Source organism: Schistocerca piceifrons, chromosome X (genome assembly GCF_021461385.2).
Source record: "Schistocerca piceifrons isolate TAMUIC-IGC-003096 chromosome X, iqSchPice1.1, whole genome shotgun sequence".
Taxonomy (NCBI): domain Eukaryota; kingdom Metazoa; phylum Arthropoda; class Insecta; order Orthoptera; family Acrididae; genus Schistocerca; species Schistocerca piceifrons.
The window spans coordinates 115,065,684-115,080,666 of record NC_060149.1 but is presented as its reverse complement, the minus strand read 5'-3'; the positions used below and the strand labels follow the sequence as shown (position 1 = coordinate 115,080,666).

General features: G+C 42.2%; 1 protein-coding gene across 1 annotated transcript; it reads left to right on the top strand.

Moving 5' to 3' along the window:
* The first annotated feature begins 12,843 nt into the window (after window positions 1–12,843).
* LOC124722203 (piggyBac transposable element-derived protein 4-like) lies at window positions 12,844–14,496 on the top strand. Its single transcript, XM_047247400.1, has one exon. The coding sequence runs from the start codon at window positions 12,844–12,846 to the stop codon at window positions 14,494–14,496; it is 1,653 nt and encodes a 550-aa protein (XP_047103356.1).
* Window positions 14,497–14,983: the final 487 nt, after the last annotated feature.

Here is a 14,983-nt window from a genome sequence, read left to right as displayed (position 1 = left end):
CGCGCTCTCAGGAAATCTGTCTCTCCAGTGCGTCAGTTGCACCACAGCGAGCGATCGGTACAAATGACAAACCGTGAGTGTTGGAAGAACTGCGACAACTCTACTCGCTTCTACTCCCCACTTGTCTTTTTCCTCGCAGCGGTCACGGTAGTCCTCCTTCCGCCCCACATGCCCACAAGGTAATTTCCCAACTTTGAACGTTAATAACTTCTAAACTGTACAAGATAGACAAAAACAAATTATACCACTAAATTCCAGAGCTCAAGCAAGTGTTATTTGATGTGTCATACACCCCCTTCCCATTTAAACAAAATGACTTGAACCCAAAATGGGGGATTTCAAGATGGCGGCAATGAATGACATTCACTCCAAAAGTTGCGGCCCCACTTCAAACCTATGTTCCCATCATCACATTTCAATTTTCCCTTTAATCTTCCAACTTATGAAGATGTCCAAGGACTTTCGACTCGCCCTGTATTTTATTGTATTTAACATATTTCACACGTATTTGTACACATATTTTATATGTGTCTAGCGAATTTCGCCCTGCAGTTTCGTTTTCATGCAGCTCAGTGTTTATGACGTCGTATCCCCTGAACTGTGTGCTATATAGTGACCTAAATTTTGCAGATGCATCCAGTAGTATATGTGCCTGCTGTCTGCGAAATGTGTTACAAATAGAGTTAGTAGTAACAAAGTAATAAATTTAAACGTCTTGGATGATTCAGTGGTTTTTCACACATTCCGTGCTTATGACGTCGCATCTCCTGAACTAAATGTCGTACAATGATGTGATTTTTGTGTTACATTTAGTGGTATATGTGAATACTGTATTAAAAATGTGTGACGAACACAGTTATCACAACAGAAGTAATAAATTACATCATCATGTTTCATGTGGCAGTCTTACTCCATGAACGGGGATGATATACGAGGGTTATTCCAAAAGTAAGGTCCGATTGATTGCCAAATTGAAACCACAGTGAACATCAGAAATGTTTTACTTGTAACAATTAGCTACACGTTTCAGCTACTTCTCTACGTAGTCGCCGTTCTGACTTAGACTTTTGTCATAGCGTTGTACCAACTTTTCAATAGCCTCATCATAGAAGGCAGCCGCCAGTGCTTTCCGCCAATTCTCCACGCTGGCCTACACCTCGTTGTCTGTGTCAAAATGTTGTCGTCAAAGACAGCGGTTCATGTGACCAGAGATGAAACTCAGGGGGAGACAATTGCGGACTGTATTGTGGGTAATCTAACATTTCCATTTGAAAACGATGCAGGAGCATCTTCATTGCCCCTGCAGAATGCGGCTGAGAATTGTCGTGAAGACGAAACAGCACGACAGTTATGTAATGTTGGCTGCATAGCTTCAGGCGAAATTTCTCACCAGGCCCTCGTACTTGGCGGCAGACACTATTTTCTAGACATCTTTACGCACTCACTGCGAGCTCAGAAATGAGAAGAGCGACGTGATGCTAACTGGGGTTATACTAGAGACACTACCCAACACATCTGTGCAAAGCTTTATCGGATTTTCATAGTCGTTTCCATTTCGCGACCGATCGGACCTTACTTTTGGAATAACCCTCGTACTAAGCGATAAACTTGTTTTCCTTTCGTCATTTTGTGCGGGTCGTCACGAGAAAAAGATTCGTAAAGGTTTGAAATTATGTGTAAAAGTTGTATCATGTCTCTAAATGCTCTCATTTTCAAATACTGGAGGATTAAAGTATTAGTATTCTCTCATCGTGGGATACATTGATTTTCCACCCCCACCCCCACCCTGTTGAAATGGGCGTCGTGGGCTACACTGCTTTTTCATCCCTACCCCCCGCCCCTTTGATAGGTGGGTGGTTGTTACCCCCACAGCGATTCTTTCCAGACAGTACACGACATGTGTACCAAGTTTGGTTGAAATCGGTGCAGTGGTTTAGGTGGAGATGTTGAACATACATACATACATACATACCAAAGTACATGCTTCTTTATAATTTTTATGGATATCACAGATACTCATATGTTTTTCTGACGTGATTACGTCTCTAAGACCAGAACCAGGAATGGGGTAATATTCAGTCAAGCAGAAATGAAACTTTTACGTTGTAACACATTTTGAGTTATAATTCTAAAATTAAATATTTTAACCAAAATAAAGTTGTCATTCGCAAAGTATATAAGCAAAATCTTCTCGCTTTTTATTGTTCCCTGAGCAGAGGGAGGCGTGTGGGCGGAAGGAGGACTACCGTGACCGCTGCGAGGAAACAGACAAGTGAGGAGTAGAAGCGAGTAGAGTTGTCGCAGTTCTTCCAACACTCATGGTTTGTCATTTGTACCGATCACTCGCTGTGGTGCAAATGACGCACTGGAGAGACAGATTTCCTGCGAGCGCGTATATACATATATGTATGTGTTACATACATTGATGCGCCAAAACATTATGACCACCTGCTTAATAGCTTGCTTGTCCGTCTCTTGAACGAAATGCATTACTTATTCTACGTATCACGGATCCGAAATCTTGTTGGTAGGTTTTTGTAGGTATGTTGCATTAGCTGTCTACGCCCAGGTCACGTAATTCGCGTAAATAATGGAGTGCCCGCATCTCGTGGTCGTGCGGTAGCGTTCTCGTTTCCCACTCCCGGGTTCCCGGGTTCGATTCCCGGCGGGGTCAGGGATTTTCTCTGCCTCGTGATGGCTGGGTGTTGTGTGCTGTCCTTAGGTTAGTTAGGTTTAAGTAGTTCTAAGTTCTAGGGGACTTCTGACCACAGCAGTTGAGTGCTCAGAGCCATTTGAACCAAATAATGGGGCTCTGATTTGCGTACGCGGTGATGGCGCCCGAGGGGGCCGCGACATCAGTGTGAGTTCAATATAATGCTCCTAGAACCACTGGAGCACTGTTATGGCTCTGAGACACGGACAATTATACCGTTGAAAGAGGACATCGCCGTCGGGAAGACACCAAGCATGAAGGGAAGCAGCTGTCAGTGTGTCTTTGTCACAGGTTCCATGCAAGCGCAGAAGAATGTCTCCCACAGCATAATGTTGGTCCTACCAGCCTCGTCTGTGGCACGCTGCACGGTTCGACCAGTCCCTCACCTCGATGACAGTGTTTGTGGAGACAACGATCGACCCAGTGAAGCAAAAATGTGATTTCCATGAAGAGCCGACGAGTTTCTATTGATCGAGAGTCGAATCCCGAGGTCCTGTCCACACTACAGTTGTAACTGACGATGTCGTTGGATCAACATGTGAACACGTAGGTGTGGTCTACTACGGAGTTCCATGTTCGACAATGTACGATGAACGGTGTACTCCGAATCACTTGTGCGTTCACCAGCATTATGCTCTTTCGGTAGATCACCATCTACCCTACTTTACCAAGCAGACAAGTCTCCAAACCTTGCGTTTTGTGAAAAGTCGTGGACGCCCATCTATTTAGTGCCTCGTGATAGTTTCACTATCCTCTTGTTGTAGATGCCCACGACGTTAGAACGTGAACATTGGACCAGCTTCGCCGTTTCCAAGATACTCGTGCACAGGCTCTGCGTAATAATAATGTGCCCTTTGTCAAAGTCGCTTATCTCAGTGGATGTACCCATCTGCAGTACATATCTTCACTAGGGTAATCCCCCGTCTGTGTCTGCTTACATACTTTCCTTGCCGCGTCTTGCGCCTGTAACGCCACCAGGTGGCATCTAACGTCGCGATAGGCAGTGGTCACAATGTTTTGGCTTATCAGTGTATTCGTAGCACACCACAAAGACAAAGAAACAGATGTACACATGTTCACTGTGCACCGAACAACTGTTCACTGCAGCGCTGAACAGTGGTTTATCGCGTACGTTGGCAGAAGTTTCAAAAGACACGAATCCTCCCAAATTATATCAAGGAGATCCGAGGAGAACTACGGGTCTCAGTGAGTCAGGAAAGAAAACAGACTATAGTACAGTATGTGAAAAAGCAGCTCCAACACTGGGTTTGCACAGCAGGTGACATCTGGCAACATATTTCACCATTAGACTAAACAATCGCTGGACTACGCGACAGCCAAACTTTATTAAGTAAATGAATGAAAATGCACGACATACATAAATAAATCAAAACTAAAGTTAATGATAAACATGTGTTTACATACTTACCTTAAACTACAGATATTTTTTCTTGCTTTGGCATCAGCGGAATCCTGTACGACGTTGTTGAAATCCAAACATTCACCTATTTCATGTTCTGTCATCACCGTTGTCAACCCATATTGCCCATAATCGACCAGTAATATTTTTAATCACTTTTAGCTCCCAAAAGCTTCTTTCTCCACTTGCCACTGTCACCGGTTTTGATAATAAAAGTCTTAGGGCTTATAAGTCTCAATGCTATACTCACACTGTGAGCAAAGTTTCACCTGATGTGCTACTAGGCTTTACCAACCTTCAGACCAATTTGAGTTCATCTTTGAAACTGATAAGACTAATATCCTTAACCTATCCACGATTAAAATTTCGCCCATTTTGGAACACTTGTCCCTTGGAACATCATGTGACATGTCTTTAATTTTATTAATGTTGTACTTTATAAAAAAACCAATAAGCTCACTCTGACCTGTAACCTATTAAAAAAATCTCTCGTTGAAAGCGCATGCTATCATATCCCGCACGTTCAGGTATAATTCCCTTTTGTACTGCATTTCTAGATTTTCAATTTTCTCGTCATCTCTCTCATAGTGGAACTGTTTCTTCTTGTGTGTCTTTTGTATCTGCGTCGTATCCAGCTTCGGCCGGGTTTTCTATATAGAGTTCGGTTGGCAGTTCCTTAGCGTGTAGTGGGTGATTTTGGGATTTGAGGTCCTCTCGATAGTTTCTAGAATACTCTGTTGTCTTTCCGAGGAAGTCAATAGCTTTCGATACACAGGGTGTCCATAACTAAAGTTCCAGTTTCAAAACACTGTAGAAAAAGGACCAATACTCAGAATGACGTCAAATTTGAACAGCATATTATCGACATAAGGAGGAAAGTCATGGAACAAAATAAAATTTAACGAAAATTTTGGCGATAGCTGACGGTGTAAGCGTCTAACGTAAATTGGGTCGGGTACAAAAGGCATGAATCGAAATACGACGACTATGGTTTGAGTTGTACATTGCACATCTGTACTGTTCAATGCGCATGACTGTACAAGTTCCGCAGTCAACATTTATGCCACTGTCACGGCAGCCCATCCACCACAGCAAAGTCGTACGATATCGGATGGGAAAAATCAGTTTTTAGTTGTTCTGAGCCCGAAAACTGCATATAAAGCCAAGTTACATCGATTCCTAATTGTCGTGAGACTGGCGTAAGACGTGTTCAGTCTTCTGTCCATTGTTTTCTGCCAGAATTTAAAATCGAGAAACAGCATGTTCTACAACAGCTCGGAGTGTCTCGGGGGTCAGGTTCAGAATGCGTTGCGCAATGCGTGCCGAAATGCCTCTGCAGCATCTACTTCGTTGACTGCAACGTGCAAAGGAACACCATCTTGCATGAAAATGATCCTACTCACACATCCACGCCGTTGAGGGTTGGAATGATGCTGGTGCGCAAAAGGCTGTCAAAGGGTTTATCAGTGACGGTACAGTTAACAACAGGTCCACAGGACTCATTTGCTCGAAAAAATACGGTCCAACGATAAACAATGCCGTCAACGCGCACCACCTTTTGAACTACTGGTCAAATTCTCGTTGAATGTTTTTTGTTCCGTGACATTTCCCCCCGCGACAGTAATGTGCTGTTAAAATCTGACGTCATTCAGCGAAGTGGTTGTCTTTCTACAGCGTTTTGAAACTGGAACTTTAATTCTGAACACGCTGTATCTGTGGTAATACTTTGTGTTTTTGCTGACAGCATTAATGTGGAGTAATGTATCATGCCATATCACCACTGAACAAAAGAACGTCAAATCACGGATATGGTTTGCCAAACTGCCTGCCCCATATGCAACCATTCTGCCTGTATTTTTTTGTTCGCTTATTTCAGCCAGTGCGTCACCTATGTTATACTTACGAGGGGCCACGGCATCAATCCTACTTTCCTATCTTGTACTCAATGGCTGCAACGTTAGGGCAGATATATGACCATCCAAGACTGCCCAGTGTCGCGTAGACGCATAAAAGAAATCACAAATTTTTCTCACCAAACAAAAGAGTGAAACTGCGTATTCTGATGTTGTTGCAGCATTATTCTATTGATTATGGCTTCAACACTGAGGAAAAAAAGGGGTTAGGAAAAACTTAAAAGAAGTTACAGACAGAGCAGAAAAAAAACTGATTAGAGGAGTGTGGCAAGAAGAAGTGAAATGGTATTAATGGCAGATCCAAATAAGAGGCAGTGGTGAGAAAAGGATGTCATGCGTCTTTCCAAGTGTAAATGCCACTTTATCACAATGTGGAGTTTCAAAAGACTGTGTCATGTGACGCGCGTTCCATATTTTACTTATTCTTTATTTATTTGTTGCCAAGCGTGTTTCTCGGCGATAAATGTCAATATTTATATTTATTTCTTTATAATAAAGGTTTTCGCTTCTATAGGATCTTTCAAGCTGATGTAGATGCAATGCAAGAACTGTGTAGGTGCGTGGTAGAAACTGAGGTGGCAACACGCCACTAGCAAGCGTTGCTGTTTTGAAAGGCGCACCCAAGGTACTGTTTCACAGTACCGTAGATAATTTCGAGTAAAAGACTAGCTTTAGGCACCACACAGAAAGAAATATCAATGATCGCCGTCGCCGGCTACGGGTGCATGATGCGCTGGCAACGGCTGCCGCGACAGTGAACGAAGCCGCTGCCTCAGCAATGTTCATTCCGCAGCGACACAGATCTAACATGGCCACCAGCCAGGATGCCAATCTGCGCCACCTATTTGCTAACCCGGGCGCCCAGGTGGCAGCACACAGCGTGCAGATCGACCGGTTGACGCACCCATGGCCAGAGGGCAGCAGGCACCGCAGCTGTTGCAGATCCCGCCACCGTCGAACAGGTTCGCGCAACCGGCAACGCAGTACCTGTGCTAAGCGACCGCCAGAAGGGCGACGCAAACAATTCAACCATAAAAACTCGCGGCACGCGTCACCGAATGGCTAAATGGCTCTGAGCACTATGGGACTCAACTGCAGAGGTCATTAGTCCCCTAGAACTTAGAACTAGTTAAACCTAACTAACCTAAGTACATCACAAACATCCATGCCCGAGGCAGGATTCGAACCTGCGACCGTAGCGGTCTTGCGGTTCCAGACTGCAGCGCCTTTAACCGCACGGCCACTTCGGCCGGCGCGTCACCGAAATGGCACCTCTGACGCGCCGCACATTTGCTTGGACGTTCACTGTGCTGACGTCAACGAGACAATTCTGGGTGCGGATTTCCTCACGACTGACATATAAGCGGCGATACCACACGTTTCCATTTCAAAATCAATTGAAAGAAGCTGCCATTTAACCATACGAACCCTACTAAAAAACGAAATATTATGTCACATATTACCCGGAAGTAGGGTGACCAAGCGCTCAAGTACAAAAAGCGTTTCCCAACCGTAAAACTGGTCTAGGATAAAACCGGAGCTGTCTTTTACTGTAGCTGCCAGTATGGTCCGTTATACTATATATTGTAACAATAAGACATTGAAAATTACAAGAAAAAACGTATTGGTTGATTATGTAGTGCAACTGTGACATCAAATAAAGGAGTCATTCGATATTTACATATTATGAAGGTGATTAAGAGATAAAGAAATCCACTTATTGTTTGCTATTCGTGAATTTCTGACACTTATAGGAAAAAAGTACGTGAAAATATATATCCCCACCAGCGCAGGCTTAAACCAGTCCGGGGCCCGTAGTAAATGCTAAGCAGAGGCTTCAAAGTTTAGGATATAAAATAAAACAATACTTTACAAAAAATAAGACTTTCTCGATTTAATTTGGGCAAATTTAGAGATAACACTTGTCAAATCAGTGTCTCTAAGCAAATCACATTCTATGTTCATGAAGGTGAGGGCGTTTAGACGTTCTTGTCCCATGGTGTTCCTTAATCCATTTTTAACTCGCTTTCATGTTGAAAAAGAATCTTCTCTATTGCAGCGATCAACTAAGACAAGTAAATGCGTAAGACTATTTCTACATTTGTGAAACACGATTATAATGAATTTTCCATTGCAAGTTTACAAAACTGCAGTTGCAGGGGCACGTGCTTTATGCTGTCAACAGCAGCAGCTACATCTGTTTTCAGCAGCTCAGCAAACGACACCTAGGCTTTCTGCAAACCGTCAGGGTAAGCACTGACGATAACCAAAATTCTTTTCAAGATCTCTTCTGCTGTTAAAGGCTTAAACAGCCGAAGTATTCCAAATACACTAATCACTTGACGGTACGCTACCATGAGTTTAGCTAATGCAGACAGCCCATTATCAAAAACTGGTTCAAATGGCTCTGAGCACTATGGGACTTAATATCTGAGGCCATCAGTCCCCTAGACCTTAGAGCCACTTAAACCTAACTAACCTATTTTCCAGGTGTCTGATTTTCTCCAGATTCATCGAGAGTACTAGAGTCGCAGGAATGATCGCACTTTGTATTCCGCTTACGACTGTTACTTATATTCTTCACAGACGGTCAGCACTTTGGTTTTTGCTTCAATATGTGAAAATGCTGACAGCATTGCATGGATGTACGCGTGTAACGATTTATAAAGGGCGTATCCCGCGTTACGGTCTTGATCAGATGACTGCAGCGAAGCGCCTGTCGCTTGCAAGCGTTCTAGGATTTTGTTCCACACGATATGTATTATTCCCGTTTCTACCTTACCCATCTTCGAAACTAGTCCGTAAGCCTGAGTACGACACTCTACCTTTCAGTCCATGTTATTGGATATGTCAGCCAAAACTATCTTGATCCTGATAAGACCATATAAAGTGCCTTCGTAGCATCTTCTCAGGTTGACCACCTAGTGTCCGGCAATCTTTTCAAAATCGGAACTTTTGAACTAGTTTCATTCAGAACTTTGAAAATAAAACATGTGTACAGGCTTTCAACAAAATCGCAAACAAAGGATGTTTCTGTGTAGCATTCTGCAGCGCAGTTGGCAACCAAATTTAATGAATGCGTAAAGCAGGGAATGTTTTCTGTGTATTTATTTATTTCCTTAGTTCGTGCTTCTAAAAGGCTGTACTTCCCACTCATGTTGCTGGCATTGTTACAGCTTTTCCCACGACGATATATGATATCAGTGTCATTATTATTTTAAAAATCTAGAAAGCTTTGGGCAAACTGCTTAGTAGTATGGCCTTCCATGTCCAAGAACATTGCAAATCTTTCCTTTGTTCTAGACGGTAGGACATAGCGCACTATCAGAGTCCGTTGGTCGACATGCGATATATCTCGAGTGGACTCCAGTGAAACAGAATAATATTTACATCACTTAATTTTGCAAATAATATGATTCCGCATGCTTGATACAATTAAATGGATAAATTCATCGCACGCCTTTTTTGACAAATACGACGTATATCCTTTTCCTTTATTTGCATGAATATGCATGCGTTGGGCATGCAAAATGTCAGATTACGATATTAATTCAAATAATCGGCAATAATTTCCACTTTAAGCTGATCGAACAACTCCATTAGTAACCAGAAAAGCAACACGTCGTTTGGCTAGAAAAGTTATAACACCAATAATTCGTTACACGAGTGTCAATCAATACTTTTGTTCAGCCTCAGTTTGGCTCAAAAGTTGAGAACTGACGTGCGCATTCTTGTTTTTACTAGAGATGGGCGAACTGAAACACGTAACTGTTTCGAAACAAATGAAACAGTACAATGTAATGTTTCGATACGCTGTTTCCAAACAGTGAAACAGTTTGTGTTTTGTAATCTAATAAATCTACACATTTTATCATCTTGAATGTCTACTGTATAAGTATGTCCATATAAACACAAATGAGGTGCGAGAGCGCTAATCATGTCGCAGAAAGTATGAAACTATCACTTAGGCGTCTTGGCACTTTCGTATTTCATGCAGCAAATGCGCTGCTTTTGTGTCATGTGACTTTTCAATTGGCTGAGGACAACCATAGCTGAAGGCAGAAGAACCACCACGATCGGAACTGGAGGTGGGAGCAAACTGCAGAAACAACGGATATGCTACTGGGATTCCCACATTCCGTTAGTGTGGGTAATATACCCATCCTGCTAATTTCCATGCACACAAAGGGAATCATTGTGGATAATAGGCACAGTGACTATAGACTCACAAGTAACGCCAAATAATTCGAATAAATAACAAAATATAAAAGAAAAAATTTTGTCTTTCAAAATGTTTCGAACCGTTACTATAAATTCATCATGCTTCCCAGCCCTTCCAATTCACCATTACACTATCAGTGATATGTCAAACAGATTGCTTGCAATTATACCTACATAAAATTTATGTATATGTCTAATAACTGTCACTCTACGCCTTTTTTTATTCAAAATGTTGTAGGCTTACTTGCGTTTCTTAAAATGATTACTGTACATGACCAGAGAAGCGTATGTTATAAAAAAAGCGTAATTTAACTGAATGATTTTCACATATTTATTACTTTGAATGTGAATAGTATGCGTTGTTTTATTGTTTAGTTAGTGTTTATAAAGCAGATGTTACGCCATTTCGGAACAGGACACTCAGCTAAAAACGAAGCTTTATTTTCGGATATCTTAAGCTTCATGCTACTGCTTGTCAAAAAGATTTCGACACTCTTGAAAGTGTTTCATGAAGTGGTATGTTGCGTTTCAGCACCCGTACCGAGCCCAAATCTCGTCCGAAACAGAGCGGAATGAAACACTGTTTCGATACAATTAGTCCGTTCCAAGCACAGGTGGACTGAAACAGCCTTATTTTGAAACAACGATACAGTTTCTGTTTCTGGCTCGAGATCGAATCTGGTCCGGTTATCTGAGACAGGGGCGGAATGAAACACCACTGTTTCGAAACAGTGAACCACAGCCGTTTCGAAACATTGAAACAGTTCCACGTATCGATACACTGTATCGAAACATAGAAACAGTGGCCAAGTCTAGTTTTTACGAACTTACAGCGAAATCATCGCTTGCCTATGTGAAGGGGCTTTCGTCATTCTTAGTCAACAAAATGTTCGCCTCCTATCAGGATCTAATTCATTTTCATAAACCGTAACGAACCGTCTGAGTCCATAACTTAGAAAAAAAGCGAAAAAAAACCAGGAATGTTCCCCTTTAGATTCTGAATAACACGACCAGTCCCTCAAGTGAGTTTTATTCGTTAATTGATGTCTATATATGAAAAATGACTTTTGACAGAAACGTACTTTATGTTCTCTGAATACAAAAAGTTACTGTTCATATGTTGCACAGCGTTATTTCCAAGTAACAGGGCAAGTAGCGACGTATGTCCAGTGCTGTTGGCAAACGGGATGCACTCAGCCCTTGTGAGGCCAATAGTGGAGCTATTTGATCGAAAAGTAGCGACCCCAGTCACGAAAACTGCCAAAATTGCCCACCTTTCCCTATGTGGGTGTGAGTCACAGAGTGTTCTTGCATACGTAGAATAAAGTTAGAGATTGAAAGATCTCCCTGCATTTCTTTGACCAACCCTCCCTGCAACACTGTTGCCAATTTAATTTGCAACTGACCAGAAGTAGGAGGGTACTATACCTTCTACATTCCATGTCTTGTGTAGGAACAGAGCAAACTGAGTCCATAACAGCTCTTCAGAAAAGTCTGTTCTGCACAAATCATACTCACGGCATCCATCCAAGTGCACAAGGTCTCTCCAGGTGCCTGCATGTCCAGGAGGCTAGCACCCATTATCAGTCTATGGTAGATAAGAGAGTGTTGTGGTGATATAACAGACAGTTAAGTTGTCTGTGCATGATGGAGCACCAGATGGAAGGATTTTGAAGAATTTTGCGTAAATCAGCTGTGCTATCAATACTAAAGTGTCATTCTAGTGGCTGGGGTCAGTACCAAGAAGGTATTGGAAAGAGAAAAATGATCATAGAACAAAAACACATACACTCTTAAGACTACATGGTTCTGCACTTAAACACACTATAATGTTAAAGGTATGTGGATTTTGAAATATTAATCACCAGAGTGCAACATTCTTTATACTCTAAGGCAGGAGATATACACTCCTGGAAATGGAAAAAAGAACACATTGACACCGGTGTGTCAGACCAACCATACTTGCTCCGGACACTGCGAGAGGGCTGTACAAGCAATGATCACACGCACGGCACAGCGGACACACCAGGAACCGCGGTGTTGGCCGTCGAATGGCGCTAGCTGCGCAGCATTTGTGCACCGCCGCTGTCAGTGTCAGCCAGTTTGCCGTGGCATACGGAGCTCCATCGCAGTCTTTAACACTCTAAGCGCCAAGCCCGTAAAATTTACGGGCCTGGGATCGCGCGAAAATCACCAAGCCCGTAAAATTTACGGGCCGCTACATTTAATTTCATTCAAAACACTGCAACGTTATTTCTACGGGTTTGGCCAGCGCTATACGTTTTTCAGATGTTTATTAACAAAATGCGTCCATAGATGTCACGGCAGCGCTGTAATTCATGTTAAAACTTATCTTTGCGTTCTCAGTCTGTATATCATTCAGTTGTTTGTCATCATGTTTCGGCGCGGTTTATCAGACGCAGAAATTGCGGATTTGATCAATCATAGCGACACTCTGGATAATGTAGAGAGTGATTCAGACGATTCTGAATGCAATGGTGTGTTTGAAGGTACGTATTTCCGAATTTTCCACGTAATTGTGCAGTACGCACATATCTGTTGAACATGTGTAAACGATGTATGTAGTTACACATAATGTGATATTCTTTTTAGAAGACGAGATTGATGACAGTTTGTCTTCAGATGAAGACGAGAATGATGTTGAAGGTGTTGCTTCAAATCCAGCAGCTGTGCCGTATCCGAAAGACAGTGAGTGGACTGCAGTTGACACCTACCGACCTCTGCCTGTCAACACGACACCCAGGCAGATACTAGTGGATATTGATGAGTCGAGTTCTGTACTGGATTGCAGTAAAGTGTTCCTTACTGACAGTGACGTAAATGAACTCAAGAGACAGACAAATTTGTATGCATCACAGACAATACAGAAGAAAAGAAGAGGAAATAATCTGAAGCCCCATTCAGTTTTGAGTTCGTGGAAGCCAGTGACTATAAGTGAGATGAGGCGTTTCTTGGGTATTATTTTCCACATGTGTGTTTCGAAAAAGCCCAAAATTGCGGACCATTGGAGCACTAATCCTGTTCTTAGTTGTAACTTTTGTCCCCATGTCATGAGCCGTTTGCGTTTCACTCAGATACTGTCATGCTTGCATCTTGTTGACAATTCAAATCAGAAAAAACCAGGCGAAGATGGATTTCATCCACTTTACAAAGTTTTGCCATATTATAATAATTTGAAGGAGCGATGTATCCAGGCATATCGTCCCTCAGAAAAAGTGACAATTGATGAAGGAATTTGCCCATTTCGAGGTCGTGTGAGTTTCCGTGTTTACATGCAAAATAAGCCTCATAAGTATGGACTGAAAGTATATGCTGTTGCTGAAGCCAGTAGTGGCTATGTTGTAAATTTTGAAGTTTATGCTGGTAAGCATATTGTTGACAATTCTTCGTCTGCGGTTATTTTGCGATTGTTGTCTGACAGCAGCTTGCTGAACAAAGGCCACACTGTGTATTTAGATCGATTTTATTCCAGTCCAGAGCTATTTCAGCAACTGGCAGAGAAAGGCACTGGAGCTGTTGGTACTGTGAACAAATCCAGGAAAGGATTGCCTAAAGATTTAGTATCTGCTACGCTGAAAAAGGGCGAAATGTCTTTTCGGCGTAAAGATAATGTATTGGCAATGAAGTGGAAAGATAAGAGAGATGTGTATACATTGTCTACAAGGCATCAAGCAACATTTGGTACGCATACTAAGAGAAATGGGTCTGTAGTATTGAAACCACTTCAGGTACTTGATTACAACCTCAATAAAATTGGAGTGGATATTGGAGACCAACGCCTGCAGTACAATCCGTTCCAGCACAGAACTGTGAAATGGTGGCGAAAATTATATTTCCATTTGCTGCTTATGGGAGTATCAAATGCATTTTGGCTGTACAATGCAGTGCACAGGAAGAAAATTACAATAACAGACTTTATAACAGTGCTTGCAGTTCAGCTTGTTGAAGACGACACACTTGAATTCATTCCAAGAAATGAAGGAACTGTAGGTCGGCTAACAAAGAGACATTTTTTGCAGCACATACCTGCAACTACTAAGAAGTATGCTGCTCGTGTGTGTCACGTGTGCAGTTCCAGGAGCAAGAAACAGAGTGGCAAGGCTTCTCGCAAAGAGACACGATACGAATGTGAACAGTGTGGCGTTGCACTCTGCCTGGAACCTTGCTTTAAAATTTTCCACACTAAAAAACAATATGATTCTGTGTGAAATTTATATGTAATACTGTATACTATCAGAAACATGTAATGTAGTGCCACAATTTTGGTTAAAAATAAATCACAATTGTATTCCCTTATTCGTATGACTTTTTCTAAATTCTTAAAACATCTAAGTGATTTCTATAACTGTACCTTAAAGCTGTGCATTGTAAAGTAGTTTCTTTCACTCAGAATTAAAGTAGAAATGTGCAGCTTCAAGATGGTACCAAATTTGCCACAATCCAAACAGTAGATTTGATGCAGTAATTTTTTTAATATTGGTAAAATTGCCCGGTTTCTAGGGACGGGTGCATAAAATAGGCCTGGTACAGAGAGTGTTAACACTGGTAGCATGCCGCGACAGCGTGGACGTGAACCGTATGTGCAGTTGACGGACTTTGAGCGAGGGCGTATAGTGGGCATGCGGGAGGCCGGGTGGACGTACCACCGAATTGCTCAACACGTGGGGCGTGAGGTCTCCACAGTACATCGATGTT